This window comes from Phyllostomus hastatus, unplaced genomic scaffold, assembly GCF_019186645.2.
Source record: "Phyllostomus hastatus isolate PE091 unplaced genomic scaffold, TTU_PhHast_1.1 phas_contig_17, whole genome shotgun sequence".
Taxonomy (NCBI): Eukaryota; Metazoa; Chordata; class Mammalia; order Chiroptera; family Phyllostomidae; genus Phyllostomus; species Phyllostomus hastatus.
In genome coordinates this window covers 17136960-17155104 of record NW_025333664.1, presented here as the reverse complement: position 1 = coordinate 17155104, position 18145 = coordinate 17136960, and the positions used below count along the sequence as shown (strand labels likewise).

The 18145-nt window shown below is 43.4% G+C and overlaps 1 protein-coding gene across 2 annotated transcripts in view; it reads left to right on the top strand.

Moving 5' to 3' along the window:
• The first annotated feature begins 1209 nt into the window (after positions 1-1209).
• RPN2 (ribophorin II) overlaps positions 1210-18145 on the top strand; it is a 53211-nt gene continuing 36275 nt past the window's right edge. The window contains exons 1-4 of one of the 2 annotated variants that reach the window (XM_045833293.1): positions 1210-1484; positions 4989-5182; positions 15038-15133; positions 15696-15871. In XM_045833293.1, coding sequence (XP_045689249.1) covers positions 1472-1484; positions 4989-5182; positions 15038-15133; positions 15696-15871 — 479 coding nt within the window. In that variant the 5' untranslated portion in view covers positions 1210-1471. The remainder of the gene's footprint in view (positions 1485-4988; positions 5183-15037; positions 15134-15695; positions 15872-18145) is intronic. The other variant, XM_045833295.1, reaches the window with a different exon arrangement.

The window sequence follows — 18145 nt, the reverse complement described above, 5'->3', positions numbered from 1 at the left end:
AAAGAGAGAGAGACAGACATTGCTTTGTTTTTCCACTTACTTATGCACTCATTGGTTAGTTCTTGCTTGTGACCTGACAGGGGATCGAACCCACAACCTTGGCATATGTGGATGGCATTCTAACCAGCTGAGCTACCCAGCCAGGGCTGAGTTTGGTTTTCAATATACTTTACTTCATTGTAAGTTTGTATGATTTAATTTTTATGAATAGCTGCATTTAACGATCAATTTGCAAATTCCTGACAAATTTAACCATTGGCTTAAACAAACGTATGAGACAGCTCCAGCACACTACTGGTTGTCTTACTACTGAATTGAAAGAGTTCTTTTTATATTCTAGATCAGTACTGTTCAATGGTACTTTCTGTGGTAGTGAAAAATGTTCTATAATTCTGCACTGTCTAAATGATATCCACTAGCTACACGTGACCACTTCAAAATGTGTCTGGTACAAACTGAATTCTTATTTTTAGTTAATTTAAATATTTACATATAGTCAGTATCTACCATACTGAACAGACTGCCAGACATAGCAAAAACCGACTCTCCCGATTTGGGATAATCATATCTGGGACACTAGCAGTGATAATAAGAGTTACCATATTGTGCATGCTTCATACGTTCATAATAGTTAAAAGTACAGATTATAGAGTCAAACTGAGTTGAAACTTTCAGTTTCCTTCTCTATAAAATGGAATAACTGTACCTCACAGAATGGTGATAAGGAGTAAAAGAAAGAGCGTACGTAGAGCCCTTAGCACACTGTCGGGCTATCGTGTTAACGCTCAATAAATGGAGTTCGTTATCCTTTAGCTCCTTGATAAGTCACTTCCACATTTGAACCTGTTATTTCAAAATCTTGTCAACTTTGGCTAATATGCTGTTCAAAGAGTTACGAGGAGTCACTGGGTCAACACAAATGCTTTGCAAATCAGATAAAAAGTCACTCATTGGTCAGTTATTACAACCAAAACAATCTTTGAAGGACACCGCCACAATTTTCCAAAGGGAAAAAAACCCTTCTCGAATACCGACTGCCCTCCCCACCTGACCCTTTCTAGTTCTTTAAAATTGGCCCGCAGCCGTCCCGACTGAATGACAGGCAACCGACCAACCAGAGGAGGCCCCGTCTCGAGCCCGCCCTGAGGCCTCGTCCAATAGCGTCGCAGTAGCTCCCGGAATAGGACCGTTGTGAGGCGGCCGGTTCCAAATAGGCCCCGGTGCGGGGGGGAGGCGGCCCTGTACGCTACGACTGCGGAGCCTTTTGGGCGCTACGACTGGAATTCCAGCCGTGGCTACTGGAAGCGGCCCGGCCCAGCGGAAGGGTGGAGACTGACCTGTGCCTAGAGTCCATCTCAGCACGCGGAGCCTGCCGCGAGTCCCCGGTGCCCCCTCCGGCACGTTCCTGAAGCCACTTTCCCGAGCGGAAGTCAGCCTGCGGTTCGGGCCCTTTGGGGACCTGCTCGGAGGAATGGCGCTGCCGGGTAAGGTGCTGCGCATGGCTGGACGGCGGCGCCCCGCGGACAGCACGCCTCGGCAAGTGGGCCGGCGCCCATGGGAGGCTAGTGTTCGTCACTCGGGAGCCGCCTCCGCGGGGTCCCCTTCCTCTGCGGGAAAGGGGCATGGGCTCCCCACTCGTGGGGTTGAACGTCTAACGGAGGGTCTGAGCGGGTGGGACTGCCTGGCACCTGAGGCAGGGTGGGGGGTGGGTGCGGTGCCGAGCTACGGGTACCCCCGAGGACCAGGCTGGGAATCGTTGCCGTGGTTAACCCTAGGTCTGGCTTAACTCATTCATTTGACTTGCGCGGGCTCCCGGGCCGGGAGGCCTGAGAGTGAGCTTTCGGCCAAATTATCCGTTGGGCCATTAGCTTCCTTTTTAGTGAAATGAGGTCAACCAACCAACCAACCAACCAACCAACCAACACACCTCTTTGGGAGTTTAGAGAATAAGTAATGAAGTTAGACTCTCCGGGTGCAAACTTGTAGTCCGCCACGTATTCGTTACGTGACCCCACCGCAAGTTACTTAACCCCTCTGCACCTCAGTTTCTCGTCTCTAAAACAGATTAGTCACATTGTTGCCTCGTAAATGGCTTTGTAGTTCAATGAGATAATCTCTGTGAATAGCTTAGAGCTGTACTGGTCTAAGTTAGCACTCAGGAAAGTTACTTGCATTGCTAGTTAACAGTGGTCACTGCAGGATAGAATCTCCTGTTGTGTCTCCTGTGTTCTATTGTTATTTCCACTTGACCGACGGAAGGGAAGAGAGGATGTTGAAAAAGGAAGTAACCTGCCCGAGGGAACAATGAATGACAGTGGCTTAGCGTTCCATTATTTAAGATGAGGGTCAAAGAGGTTAAAAACAAACTCTGGGTTCAAACTGCTTGCAGTTTGATTCTCAGCTAGTTATGTGTCGTAAGGCAGGTGACTACTTCTGAGTCTCAGTATCTTGGTTTGTAAACTGGGCTCACTTGGATGTTGAGGATTTAATGACTAAATGCATGCAAAGTACTTAGCTTAGTACAGGCATACCCGACCTGTATTAAGTGTGCAAATTTTAGCCAAGAAAGTTATTGTTATCATTATTGGGAGGTGGGAAGATTAGGATTCTGACACAGATGCTGTGTTAGGGTAATTTACAGTCTAGCTGGGAAAATGCTAGATAGATTATAGTCATTCACTAGATCTTAATGTATTGAATACATACATGTACACAAGGACTGGGGGATTCATTCAGCATTAGTATCTTGGCTTCTCATTTGCTCACATCTCTCTAACCATTAGCAGTTCTGGTTTTAACTGTAAATTTTAGCCAGACTTCTCACCACCTCTACTGCTGTCACTCTGGCTTGGACCACTGTCATCTTTTTCTTGGATTATGGCAATAGTCTCCTAACTGGTGTCCCTCTTTAGGTCCCTGGTCCTGTATAGTCTCAACACAGTACTGTCTATGTCAAACATAATGGTCCTGTTAAAATGTAAGTCCTCTGCTCAAAACTTTCTAGTGGCTCCCATCTTGTTCAGCAAAAGCCAAAAAACCCCTTTGTAAGCCAAAGTGACTTACAAAGCCCTCTGGATTTGGCCTCTGATACCTCTGTCACCTTGTCCTTACTCCTCACCCTTTACTTACTTCTCTTTAGCCATGCTGTTCTCCTTGCTAATGTTAAAAAAATAAGTAAATAAAACACATATACACTCCCAATTCAGGGTCTTCGAACTTGCTTTTCTTCTTGTGCTTATTTCCCTCCAAGTGTCTTTATGATTTACTCCTTTTTCTTCAAGTCTCCCACAATATTTTTATTTCTCACTTGGCCCTACTGTATTTAAAATCGAGGCTCTTCTCAGGTATCCCTTCTGTGCTCTACTTTTCTCCATAGCATGTTTCACCTTTTAAAGTGATTAATGATGCATGTTAATTATTTTGCATGATATTTTTCTTTTCCCACTGGAATGTAAACTCCATGAGGTTAGAGGTTTTTCTTTGCTCTGTTTCCTGTTGTATCTTTAACACCAAAACAGTGCTTGGTACATATTAAGTATTCAGTAAATATTAGATGAATGAATATTCCACATTGTAGATGTCTCTAGGTTTTCTTAAAAACAGCTTTTCCATCCTTTAGATTATTTAATAAACACAAGGACTTCAATAGAACTAACCTTCATGCCCCAATGTAGGCATCCCTTCTACATCATTCTCCAAAAAAATGGAGTGTGAACACTACAGTTAGATCTGGCAAGGCCAGATCACAAGTGTACTCAAGAGTCCAAGATTGGCTATGTGTAAACTACTGTGGTGCTTAGTTTCCTTATTTGTAAAATGGATATAATGATTCCTTTCTTAAGGGGTTCTAGTTCCAACTAAACTTGCCACTCCAGACAAAGGATTTAGGACCATTAATGAGAGCCTTGATTGATGACTGTTAATTGGAGGGCAGACAGTTTATGACATAGCCCGTTCAAAATTGTTTGCGCGTGTTGTAATGAAAAGTAGACTGTATCACTCCTATAACTTTTTCCTGTTCCCTGGGCATAATAGGATTAATTTTATTTCTATTCCTTAGTGCTAGGCAGTGTATAAGACTTGGAAATATTGGAATGATCAAGAGAAACAGTCTATCCTCATGGAGCTTAGAGTATAGTACAGGCATCAGACATTACACTATTAAAGTTGTGAAAAATATTTGAAAGAAGTACAGGTTGTTATGAGTGGATGTGGCAACAGTAACAATTTAGCTAACATTTTGATAGCCCTTACTAAATGTCAGCCACTATTCTAAGACCTTTGTATATTAACTCAGGTAGTGCTCTTAACCCTGAGAGGCAGGTACTATTATTAACCCCTTTTTACACTTGTGGAAACTGAGGCATAAGCTGACCACATTGTAATTGCCACAGTCACATTACTAATAATTAGATTTAAACTTGGCTCAAGAGGCCATGTCTTCACTACTTCATAGTACTGGCTTGGGACCTCATCCAACAGAGGGGTATCGGGGGCTTTATTAAGGAAGAGATACTTGAACTAGAGTCTGAAAGTAAAAATTAAGCAAAGTTTAAGTCGGGAAAAGCATGACAAAGTGCTGGGTAGGAAAGAACATGGGTCTTTAGAGGAATAGAGGGGAGGCCAGAGGAGCCACAGATGGGGGCAAGAGTGAGGGAAGAGATCTGGTTGGGAAGCTGGCAAGGCCACGCTGGGTTCCAGGGGTGGGTCTGTCCTGAGGGGCACAGGAGTTGCTAATGTACTTGAAACAGCAATGGCGTGATGAGTCCTGTGCTTTAGACACACAGAGGCTGCTGGGAGGACTGTCCTTCAGACAGTTGGAAACCGTGCCCACCGCTCCCGCAAGGCTTCTCTCCAGTTTCAGCCGCCCAGTTCCCTCACCCTTTCTCGCATGGTTTGGTTCCTAGGCCTTGGTGGGCGTCGTCATTGGAACTCTATATAGAACCTCGGGATCGTGTTGAGTGTGCTTATAGTCGTTTTCTTTCAAGGTTCAGGCACTGTCCTCCTGCTGTCCCTGACAATCATAGCCAGCGCCCTGGCTCTGACGCCCACTCACTACCTCACCAAGCACGATGTGGAGAGGCTGAAAGCTTCGCTGGACCGCCCTTTCACAAGTTTAGAATCTGCTTTCTACTCCATCGTGGGACTCAACAGCCTCGGTGCCCGGGTGCCAGATGTAAAGGTAAGCTTTTGTCTTGTGGCCTCTTCCCTTTGCTGTGTTCCTTTTGTGTTTGCTATAACCACCTTTTGCTCACCTGAGGATAACCAAGGGTAATTCAGTATAATAAATACATTAATCGGACAGATTTTTTTTTTGAGTGCCTAATGAATGTTTAGGACCTTGTCAAGGTGTTTTAGCAGAATATAAAGAAGAACAGGTCATAGATTCTCTAGAAACTTTTACCACAGCTCTGAGCAGGACTGTACAATACCGCACATACTTGTTCAGTGCCCTGTATGTGTAGCTAATAAGTAACAAAGGATTTCAAGGTGGGGGAGCTTTCAGATTTATTAAACAGTCACTGTCTCTGCATCAGGCAGTTCTCATGTGAGCCTTTGATGAAGAAAATACAACATGATTAAAACCTTTCATGGATTAGAAATAGTCCTAAGTGAATTTACATTTTATTCCTTCTATTACAATGGATACCTAGGGTAAGAAATTAGGGACAGGCCTCCCATATATAAGCCTTGGGCATTAATTTTCTATGGCTGCATAGCAACTTCCCATACACTTAGCAATCTAACACAACACTTGTTTATTGCAGGCTTGTGTACTCACAGAGTAGGCTTGGCTGGGCTCTCTGCTTAGTGTCTCCGAGTCAAATGCAGGTGTTGATCAGGCGAGGCTCTTACTTGGAACCTCTGGGGAAGATTTTGCTTCTGGTTCCTTCAGGTTGGCAGAATCCACTGTCTTGTGGTTGTAGGTCTAAGGTTCCCATTGTTCTTGCTGGCCTTCCGCTAAGGACTGCTCCCTGCTTCTCAGTGTCATCCCCACGTCTTCTTCCATGAGTCCCTCCCCATCCAAATCAGTAACGGCATGCTGAGTCCTTCTCACTCTTCAGATCTCTCCAGCGCCTCTTCTGCCACCAGCCAGAGACACTTTCTCCTATTGAAGGGCTTACCTGTTTTGGTCAGAACTGCCTGGATAATCTCTGAATTTTAAGGTCAGCTGACTTGGGACTTTAATTACACCTGCAAAATCCCTTCGCAGCAGTACTAGATTAGTGTTTAAATGAATAAGCAGGGGATGGAAATCTAAAGATGACATCTTTTGAATTCTGCTTATTCTTTCTTGTATTAGCATAGAAATGACCCCAAATCTCAGTGGCTTATGACAAAAGTTTATTTTTGCTCCTACTGTATGATCACCATGGGTCAGTTGGTGCTTTGTTCCATGTTGCCTCGGTCCAAGGTTTAGTCCGCTGGAGCTTGTGCAGAGGGCACATGAAAGCATGGCTCTTACAACTTGTGCTCTGGAGAGAGATGTGGAACTTCTTTTATCTTTCTTGCTTTGTTACCTAAAGCAAGTGTCATGGCTGTACCTGGGTTGACAGATCAGGGAGGTATACTTCAGAGAAGGAATGTATTTTAGTGAACGGTAACTCCTCAGCTCCTTTGTGTCACGGCTGTCCTGTGACCCTTCCTGGCTCTGGTTTGCCCTTTGCTTTCTTCAGGACCAGTGGTTCTTTCTCTGAGGAGAGTGCTGAGCACCCTGGTCCACTCGATTGCCAGGTTAGCCCATGGCAGCGTGAAGTCCTTCATGGAGCGGTTATGTACGGAGTACCTGTGCTAAGCCCTGGGCATACAGTGATGAACCAGTCGTAATCGCTGCCTTCAGAGAGCCTGCAGTGCAGTGGAAGTTAAAAGAACAGCAATGCCTGTATTTCAGCCTTTCTTTATGGAAGTTTTCAAACATTCAGAAAGTGATGAGAACATAAAATGAACCTTCTTGTACCATGTGAAAGTTTGAACATTTATTCACATTTTGCTGTTTAGATTACATTGACTCTACCTTTGCCTTTTTATTATATTTTTTTTTCCTGGTGTGTTTAAAGCAAATACCAAACATACCATTTTACTTGCATCTCTAATGGGAACTACTTTAACATAATGACAGCCTTTTTTATTTTATCTAGCAAGATTAATAATTCTTTAATGTATTTTAATTCCTAGTCTACGTTCAATCATCCAGAGTTATCTCAAAGTTTTGTTAGTTGGTTAGTTGGTTTGAATCAAGGTTTAAACAAGGTTCAAACATTGCATTTGTTGATACCTCTCAAAATTCTTTTCAACTAGAACACCGTCCTCCAACCATACCTTTCATTTGTGGAGCAAGCCAGGTCACTTGTCCTGGAGAATTTTGTCCATTGTGCCTTTGATTGTGTCCTGATGCTGGTTTTGAACATAGATAGCTCCCTATCTCTTGTATTCCTGTAAACTGATAGGTAACTTTTGAGACTTACTTATATTCAGGGTCAGTTTTCTTGGCAGAAATATTCCATAGGTTTGGTATATACTTCATATCAATAAATAATACATAGTATCTAGTGTTTCACTTGCAAGCTTTGAGAAAGTTGAATCAGTAGACTTAGGTGTTGTCAGACTAGGCTGTCTCTCATAAATGGTATATAGTAGGACTTTTTTTTTTTTCTTAGTCCAGTCTGGCAAGCTTTATTTTTTAATTGAGGAGTTTAGTTTATTTGTATTTAATGTAACTATACTTTTGGGTTTAAACCTACCATCATGGTTATTTGGCTTCTATTTGTTTATTCATTTTTTTCTCCTCTTTTGATTATTTTTTAATATTCCATTTTATCTTTTCTGTTGACTTTTTAGTTCTACTTATTTAAAAATAAATTTTGCTGTAGAGATTGTAACATGCACTTTAATGTATCACAGTGTACTTTGAATTAGCTTGCCACATCATGAATAAGAGAACCTTCCAGCAGTGTGTTTGTTAAAACTCCCATCATTGTGCCATCGCTGTCATAAGGGTGCTGCCTGTGCTGCCTGTCACCTAATGTCTCATCCTCATGTATTTTTTTTTAGTTTTATGGTTATTTATGGCAGGAGGATGAATTCAGGGCCTTGAATAGTATGGCCAGAACTGGTAGTCCCATCTGAGATTTTAGCCCATTGCAGTTGTTAATTCTTTTTGATGCTCAGAATGTTCTGTTTTTGCTAGCAAGCCAAAATATGTGTGTGTGTGTATGTGTGTGTGTGTGTGTGTGTGTGTGTTTGTTTTTATGTGAATCAGTCATTGCTGTTATTTATTCAGTGCTTTGTTATGTGCCAGGTACACTGGGTATTATCTTGCATTAATTGTCTTGATTCTGTATGGTTAGAAATACCTATAATGGAGGAGGAAATGGAAGCTCAGAGAAGTTAAGTAAATTAATTGCCCCATGTCTGCCAGCCATCATCTGAATACCATATGGCAAAGGAGTTGACACATTGTGGCCTCCAAGGTCAAATCCAGGTTGAAGCCAGTTTTTTTAAATGAAGTTTTATTGGAACACAGCCACACCCATATTCCTGTGGCTGCTTTGCACTTCAACAGTAGGGTGAGTAGTTAACTAAAGAGACTGTCTGACCCTAAAAGCCTAAAATATTTGCTCTTTGGCCCTTTACAGAAAGTTTGCTAATCCCTGCTCTGTGGGGTCCATGCATGCTCATATTTCTTCCTGCCAGCTATCTCTTGTTCCTGCCCAGTATTCCCCGCCTCTGCATGACCGTATTAAGGAAACAGATTTTTTTTTCATGATCACACTCTTGTAAACTCTGAACGTACCTCCTGGTAAAATTAGTTTGGCTCAGAAACAAACACGCAGGCTTCAGAGTCGCCCAAGTTTTTAACTCTGGTGCCACCAGTCTGTAAAATGAGAGTTACAACTTCCTTGTGGGATCGTTATAAAGTGAAATCATATTATGTTTAGTAAGTAATTAGCCCACAAAAGCTCCTTCAAGTGGTAGCTCTAGTATTATTAATATTAAATTTTTTTACTCCTCTTCATAATTTATTTAGGTGTGTTCAGACAATGTCTGGCACAGATGCTGTACTGCACAGAAGGCCTCCAGTGTCTGCACATGGCCTGGGGAATAGAGAGAACAAACTGGGAAGCAGTGGAGTAGTCTTGACTAATAGAGGTTTTGTTTTCGATTTTTTAAAGATTTTATTTAACTTCATTCTTCTAGTCACTTATGAAATATGTTGTGGTGATTATGCAGTGTGTGCCTTACAAGCAACAGAAGGAAGAGGGCTGTACGGATGTTTCCGAGCTGTTGAACTTCCTTATCAGATGTGCACACTGAGTACGTGCATTGAGAGAGAGTCTCCATTACTGCCACTTCCACGCCGTGGAAGTGTCCTGCTTCACTTGTTGCTTTCGGCTGAGTAGAGAGAACTCCCGCAGCCCTGCTAGATGCACTGAGTTGGTTGCTCTCACAGATGGGCTCCTAGGGGAGATTTTGGTTATTTTGTCACAAGAAATTTTAGCAACAAAACTGGGAGGAATGGTGTTTAATAAAAAGATGAGAATAGCAAGCAGCTCTGAGAATAGCAGAGTGTGGAACGATAGTTGATTTTAGAGGGAATGACAAATTGTGACCCTTGGGGTCAAATCCAGTTTGAAGCTTCGAGAGTGAAGAGTTACGAAGAGTGAACATTTTTCATTTTGATAGTCAGCTACTGTATATGTATATTTAAAAAAAAAAAACCATAAGCACACCTTGCCTATGGCTCAATGGATTGGGCATCGTCCCACAAACTGAAAGGTCGCTGGTTCGATTCCCAGTCAGGGCACATGCCTTGGTTGTAGGCCAGGTCCCCTGTTGGGGGTATGGGAAAAGCAACCAATGTTTCTGTCACATAGTGGTGTTTCTCTCCCTCTCTTTCTCCCTCCCTTCCCCTCTCTTTAAAAATAAATATATGAAATCTTAAAAAAACCAAGCATATGAGAATGGTGATTTTTATAGGTGTTATTGCTTCGCTTTTTATGACTTAAAAATAATAGGAGTTTTCTATTCATTTTAGTGAAAATATTAAGTAAATGGGATATATACTATGACAGAATTGTGATGGTAGTGTTTACATGAGTGAAATCAGGAAACATCAGATAGTGTTCAGAGGTTGTCAATCAACCCAGCACTTTCCCTTTCTATAAACTGAGGATAGAATAGTACCTACCTAATAGGGTCGTTGTGAAGATTAAATGAGATAATTGTCTGGCAGGTGCTGAGTGCACATAAAGGTAAGTATATCTGTTTCCTGTTCAACAAGTGCTGAGGGCTTGTTGAGGGCCAGGCATTCCACTGGTGCTGGGATAGAAAATCACACATTTTTCAGGCATTAATCATTTATGGAGCATCTGAATGTGCCAGGCATTGTGCTGAGTGGAGAGAAGACAGCAGAGTCATCTAGTGAGTGACAGGTACTGATGTAGTGCGACCAGGTGCGAGTACAAAGAGACGCATGTAACGCGTGGAAAGTACCGTGGGAGTCTGGCAGTGGGAGCGGTTCACTCTCCCTGCCTGCTGAGAAAACTTACTGTAAGCCCAGCCTTATACAGGGCAAGTTGCCATCTGTGCTGGCTGCTGAACAGCTTATTTTGTGGGTTTCTGCTATGTTTCTGCTATGTCCTAGGCCTGGTGCTAGGCACTGGATTCAGTGTTGAGCAAAAAATAGAACCTCTGCTCTCTTGGAATATACACTCGAATAGTGGTTAGTCACGTAATCAGATATATAACATGAATATTTGGTAAGTTTTATGAAGTTGAGACAACTGGTGTTACTGTAAGCAGGGGACTTCTATAGGTGTAACATAGAGGACTTTGACCTGGTCAGGGAATGCTTTCCCAAGGAAATCTTGAACTTAAATCTCATTCTGTGTCCACCTAAATTACAGCTTCTTGAGGTCAGAAACTTGGTTCATTTTATTTGCTGTTGATCTCTAGCATCTAGAATAGCACCTGGCATGTGGTGGCCACTCAGTAGCTATTTGTTAAGTAAAGGAAGGTATGGCTGATCTGAATTCTAAAGGAAAGTAGGGGTTAACTGGGGTACAGGAGGAAGGGATTTCATGCAGAGGGAATAGCATGTACAGAGGACCCGTGCAGGTAGGGAGCAGGTTACATCTGAGACTGAGGAGGCCGTGTCGAACAGAGAGTGGGGGGGGCGGAGTGAAGCTGTAGAGGAACGGTGGGGCTAAGTCTCAGTGTCTTGGTGGCCATAGGAAAGGTTTTGCTTTTTCTCTAAAGAGCAGTTGATTTTAAACAGCAAGTGTCAGGATCCAGTTTTCATTTTGAAAAGATTTGTCTTATGCTTTGTGGAAGACAGACTACGGCGAAGGATACAATGCAAGACTGAGTGCAGAAGGGGTGCAAAGAATAGCACCCAACTTCTGAGTTTTGCTGCATGAGTAGATGGGTAAACATTCCATAGGATAAAAACACAGGAAGAGAATTAGGTTTGTGCAGGAAAGATCATGAATTTGGTCTTTAATATGCTGAGCTGGAAATGCCTTTGAGTCATGTAAGTGGCCATGGAGAGAAGTCTGGGCTGGGGGTACAAATCTGAGAAGCATCTGCAGTGAGGTTCTGGACGAAGTCATGAGCATCAATCAGATTGCCTGGGGGGCAGAGCGGATGGATGAGAAGTGGGTCTAAGAGTTCAAACCGAGGAGCTGTCAGAGAAGTAGGACGAGAGACAGGAGGATGGGGAGGCGTCCTAGAAGTGAAGGAGAAGCAGGTGTTTGAGAATGAGAAGGTGACCGGTCTGTCCGGTGCGGAAGGAATGAGCACTGGAAGATGTTCTTTGGCTTTTACAGTTTGGCAGTCACTTGTGGCACAATGGGGCAGAAACCTCGTTGGAGGGAATGCGTGTGAGGAAATGAAGACGAGCCTAGGCAGCTCTCTGGAGAAGTTTGGTTGTATGAGAAAAGAGAAGGTAGAGAAGGATCTGGGGAAGTTTTATTTTAAAATGAGCCTTGAGTTTTCTTAATGTGTTATAGGCGTTGCCAGTTGAGCAGGAGAAACTGAGTCAATGGGCTGAACAGGCTTCCAGATGGAGAGAACAACCCGTAGTCAGCCTGGGGCCTTAACAGTTCAGGTTGAGTTTTAGAGGCAGTGAGTTGGATGTCCAGGGCAGCTGGAGCAGAGGTGCGTGGGGAAGTGTGGTAAGAAGTGCACATGGGAAATCTGAGCCTGGTGTCAAAGCACCTGGTGTGGGACTGTCACCAAGGTAAGCCTCGATGACGGGACACAGTAACAAAGTCTGGTGAGACTGCAAAGCACAGTCTGGGAGGAGACAGGAGTGGTTGGGTGCTGTGAATGGAGATAACGAGGGAGAGGAGAGGGCAGATGAGAGTGAGCTTACTGCGTTTCTGTAGGACTTGTTTCTGGTTCGGTTCAGGGAGTTGTAGACAAGTGTGCGTAGAGGAAGTCACTGATGTTCTCCACTGAGGAGGATGTTTAGACCATAAGAGTGTTAGCACAGGGCACAGAAAGTTGAGGGGAGCAGATAGGAAAATGGGCATGTAGGGGGTGACTTTCAGCCTTCAGTTGGGAAGATGAGTCTGGTGCACGGAAGGCAGCTGGAGTTGGAGTTCCGTGTTCCCAGGTACAGCGTGCAGTGCCCCCATGACTGACCCTCACTCTCTGAGCCAGTTTCTTTACCGCACCCCAGCACTGGTTGGGCTGACTGAGTTCAGAGAGTGTGTTTCATCAGGTCCTGTCCCACTTCTGCTGCTGCTGAAACCATGCTGTGCATTGTGAACTTTGAAGCCATGACCACCGGCACTGTTCACCTTGATTTGTCTGTGCAAAGAATGAGAGTAGGCATGATGCTGTTTACTTCAGAACAGCTCATTTTTCGTGGTCACTTGAGAGGTAGAGGTTGTATAGCTCAGACCTTGGAGCCAGGCTGCCAGGGTTAGTAAGAATTCTAGCTCCTCTATTAAGAGCTGAATGATTTTAGACAAGTTTGTTTGCCTCTCAGTCCTCAGTTTTCTTGTCTGTAAACTTAAGATAATAAGAGGACTGCCCTGACCAGGTAGCTCAGTTGGTTAGAGCTTCATGCCAATCACCAAGGTTGTGGGTTGGATCCCCGGTCAGGGCACATGCAGGAAGCAACCAATGAATTAGTGCATAAATAAGTGGAACAACAAATCACTCTCTCTCTTTCTCTCCCCTTTCCTCTCTCTCTCTCTCTCAAATCAATTTTAAAAAAAATTTTAGAAAGATAATTAGAGGACCTAGTGCATAGATCCTTTTATTAAATGAGAAATGCACATAATGCACTTAGAACAGTGCTTGACACATTTACATGCTCAAGAACTGGTAGCAGTGACCATAATTGTTTTGGGCCTCAGTGCTGTCGTTTCACTGTTGAACACCAGGTGGCGGTAAAGCACAGGTCTTAAGCTTACTCACAATTCTACCCAAAGGACTCCTTGAATAGATTTTCCTTTACAGATCCCTGGTGCAGTGTTAAGTGTTTGTTTCTTTCCTTTCTCTCTTTGGTTTCTTTCAAACTTCTGGTTGAAACTCATTTGTTTTGAGATTCTTATTTAAATTTTATTCATAAATTTTTTTAAAGCTTTTGTTGTTGTTGTTAAAGTAGCACACCCAGTAAAATACCAGGTAATGCAGAACAGCTGTTAGTGAAAAGCAGCAATCCATCGTATGGCTCTCCTCGCCTTACTCCCTGTCCTGTTGCTTGGAGTTTGATATAGTAGAAATAGAATGGATTTTACTATGTGCCTACTCTGTGCCAGGCACTGTGATGGGGGTTCATCAGGTTTCTGCTCTCAGGTAACTTAGTCATGGGTAGAGGTTGTTGGTACAGTATGGTGAGTGCTTTGGGGGAGCACATAAAAGGGAGGGCAGCTGGCCTGTTCAGGGATGAATGTCAGTGAAGGCTTTCTAGAATCACTGGAAGAGATGAAGATAAGACCGGATTTGGCAGACAAGTAAAACGAGAGAGAGGTGCTCCTGGCAGTGGGCGTCACAGGGTCAGAAGCATAATGGTGAGAGTACAGTGTATCTGAGGAGCTGCAGTGGGCTGGCGGGTAGGATTTTGGAGTTGGAGTGGGGGTGTGATGAAGCTGTCACAGAGAGTAAGGGTCAGTCATGAGCACAATTTATGCTGTATTGGAAATGTCTGTCTTGTTCTGAGGGTAATCATAAAGAACAACCCAAGGGTTTTAATAGAAAAGATGGTAATATTTGTGCAGTATTTTGTCAAGATCACTCTTGAAGCAACATGCAGAGTAGATTGCATGGCTTGAGACCAGTTAGGAGACGATTGTAACAATGTGGTGACGAATGGCAAGGGCCTGAAATAAGGCGATGAAAGAGCAAGAGAGTGGGGGTTGGGTCTGAGAAACGAAGAGCAGACGGAATCAATAGGGTTGGAGGGTCGTGAAAAGTCTGACCGAGTCCCAGGTTGCTGTTGTGGGTAATTGGGTGTATGGTGGTGCCCATGTATGAGCGAGACAGACCAGGTGAAGAAAGGAGGGTTTCAAGCTCATTTTAGATGTGTTCAGCCTGACCTAGCTTTGTAGACATCTACGTGGAGGCCTCTGTACATTTGGAATCAAAGGAGCCACTCTGCCACTTATTAGCTTTATCACCTTCATTGGATTCCTTACCAATTCAAGGCCTCAGCTTCCTTCTCTGTTACCTGGTGGTGATACTGTCCACCACACCATCCTTGTGTTCATTGAAAGGAGTGGCATCTTGAACACCCAGCATAGGTTATAACCAGAGCAGGTGATCGGTGGAAGTGATTTCTTTCCTCCCTCAATAGGATGTACACATAAGGACTAGAGTTCTTCAGGTTTGTCATTCCTTCTTTGAAGTCGGCAATTTGGGGTAATACAGTGTTCTGTGGAAAATATTTAAAACACAAAATCTTGTGTACCTCATACTTTAAGCCATCATAGATTACTTAGAATTTTGTCATCCAAAAAACACAGATGCTTTTTCCAATCACCATGTATATCACCACTTATCACTGACTTTTTCCTCTTTTTAGAAAGCCTGCGCCTTCATTAAATCAAACCTTGATCCCAGCAATGTGGATTCCCTGTTCTACGCAGCCCAGTCCAGCCAGGCCCTCTCAGGCTGTGAGGTGAGTCCAGGTTCCTATGTTTATATTTACCTTAAACTGTAAAGTATTTACCGTAAAATGTTTTTAAAGAAGGAGGATCGTGTCAGGTTTTTTTAACGATAAAAATTCATTAGTGAGAGTGGGAATTCCATTTTTATGATTTTTTTTCTTTTAAGGAACTATAGTTTATTTTTCCCCTGAGTTCTAACTTTTCATTAATTGTAGATAACTTTTTCCTATAGTTGCTTCTCTTCTGGGAAGTCTTGGTTTTTCTTTCCGTCTCCTTTTAATATTTAAAAATGTTCAAAGTAAGGAAAGAATGCCCCACACCAGATTTCTGGAAATCAATTTTATTGAACATAGCAAACCATATAAGTAGACAAGTGACTTGCAGAATCTTCTCAAGTGTTGTGTTAAGGTTTTAAAAACATGTAATTCTGGCGTCTGAGAAGGTGAGGGGGAACGATCACGTGCCAGGAGGGTCGTGTGACTTTGGCAGTGGCTCTGTGTGCCGTCTTTGGCACGCCTGCCACTAACTGCCAGCACCTGTTCTAAAACTCTGTGTCTGCCAATCCTTTCTCAGATATCTATTTCAAATGAGACCAAAGATCTGCTTCTGGCAGCTGTCAGCGAAGACTCGTCTGTTTCCCAGATCTACCACGCGGTTGCAGCCCTGAGCGGCTTTGGCCTTCCCTTGGCTTCCCAGGAAGCACTCAGTGCCCTGACCGCTCGCCTCAGCAAGGAGGAGGCCGTGCTAGCGTGAGTCATCATCTCGAGTGCCCCTCGGGCTTCGTGTGTGTCGGGCTCATGCTGAGAGGGTTCATCCACTGGTTCAGCAGATCCTTTCTGGGCAGCTATTGTGGGTGCCAGGTGCTCTGCTCGGCACTACTCGGTGTACTCTTGCACTAAGATGGGTAAGGGCCCTGTCCTCATGCAGCTCACCTAGGCACAGTCTTCTCCAGGCTGCTCAGGCAGAAAGCAAATACTGAGTCAGAGCAAAACCACACTGCCACATGGAAACGAAGTTGCCTTTTGAGGCTAGAGGCTGAAGCAAGGGTAGGTGATGACTGAGGGAGAGGGAAGCCAGTGAGCCACGTGGGGGTGTCTCTTGATCTTGGTTTGAGGCTCAGCCAGGGCACAGGGAGCTGGGCAGTGGAGGCTCTGCACTGAAGGGGGGCTTATGGGATCCCTTGAAGTTACAAGAGACATCACCTCGTGGAAGAGGTGGGTGCCCGGAGGGGAGAGTATTCTAGAAATCAGATTCTTCTGTTCTGCAGAAGGCTTAGGTGAAGCAGAAGCACCTTATAGGAAAAGAACTTTGAGCAACTTTCCTGTTTATTATAAATTTAAGTGTTAATAACTAATAAGACATTTACTAAACTTAAAAGTGGTAATATATAAATAGTTTTTTTAAGATACTGAAGCTTCTCATTTAAAATAGTATATACATTTTTTTGTTTTCTATTTTCCTCCATTTAATTGCAAACCCTGAAAGAGTGGAGTGCTGGGATTCCTGTTAATTATTTAGCAAGAGGTTGTCACACAAATTCCCTATGGTAGAATAGTTCAGTTGTTTCCCAAGGGTTTTTTTTTTTCTTTCTGAGAACCAGAATGTTTCTAAATTTGAAGCTCTGTTGAGGGCAGGGTTCACAGTTCGTTGATGTTCTCTCTCAGTCTCACACCCTATTTATATTCACAGGGCCAGTAATCACTGGCTTTGGAGCGGATACTTTACTGAGGACTGACATTTTGTACACATTATCTTTCCATTTCCCTCTTAGCAAAAGGAAACTCCCCCTCCTTAAAACCCCAGAACAAGAAAAAGTGCAGAGAAAATACATCCATTTTGGAGTCAGTTATACTTGGATTTGAACATAAGTTCTGTTCTTTCCTTGCTGTGTGACTTTGGGCAACTTACTAACCTTGCTGAGCTTCATGTATAAAATGATAGCAATAATCTGTGCACTACAGAATGCAGGTCAAGATTAAATGAGCTTCATATGTAAAATGAGACCAGTAATCCTTACATCACAGCATGAAGGGCAAGATTGAATAACATATGAAGAGCCTGGTGCAGTTCCTGGTTCTTCGTGGTCATGCAGCAGATGGAGCTCCTTCTCCTCTCAAGCACTTCCTTCTTAGATCCTTTTCTGAGGGAGCTGAGTGCGTCCTGGGTTGTAGTGTAGTTGTTTCTGTGTTAGAGTGTAAGCTTCTTTATTTGCAGTGCTCATTGAGCCTGGTGCATAGTCGGTGTCCAACAAGGAGTTAATGGAGGCTGAAACTATACTTTTGTGTTTTGAATCTCTTACAGAAAGCTTGCGAGTAGGAAGAGCACACACTTGGGCTCAGATAGAACTGTGTTCAAATCCAGGCTCTTGGATTTAATTCCTCTGTGACCGTGAGCAGGCTGTTTCCCTCGCCCCCCAAATATCAGTGTTTTCATATGTAAAACAGAGAGGATGACATCTGTCTCACGGGGTTATTATGAAAATCCAACTGGCAGGGTGCCTTATATTATATGACTACTAATTTGTCCTATTTATTGAAATCTGATATAAATTAGACTCTTCTAAATGGGCCTTCTACATTTAAGTGGACATATTCTAGAAAATAAATGTTCATAAACTTGTCTAGAATGGGAAAAAATTATTTGTAGGTTTGAATGACCCATCTGAAAAGGTGCCACCGTGTTCTCCCATGACCCGTGTTCTTTGCATCATCTGCTGAGGCCGGGTCTGCGTGCTTCGCGCCTGAATACAGTACTCCAGAGAGAGAAATTACTGCCTGGGGAATAAGCAAGTAAAGCCAGTGACAAAACTTCTCAAATGTTAAGTGGGTTAATTTCATTCTAGAAACTTCTGAGGTTGTTAACCAGCATGATGCTCACTGATTCCAAAGACAAGAAAAATGATATTTTAATTGAAAAGTTCTTTCTAGGGTACCCTAGCAGTCTTATCTGGGCTCAGCATTTATCACTGGCAGATAAATTCGGATTTCATTTTCTCAAGCAGGCATCCCATAGGAGCTATTGAA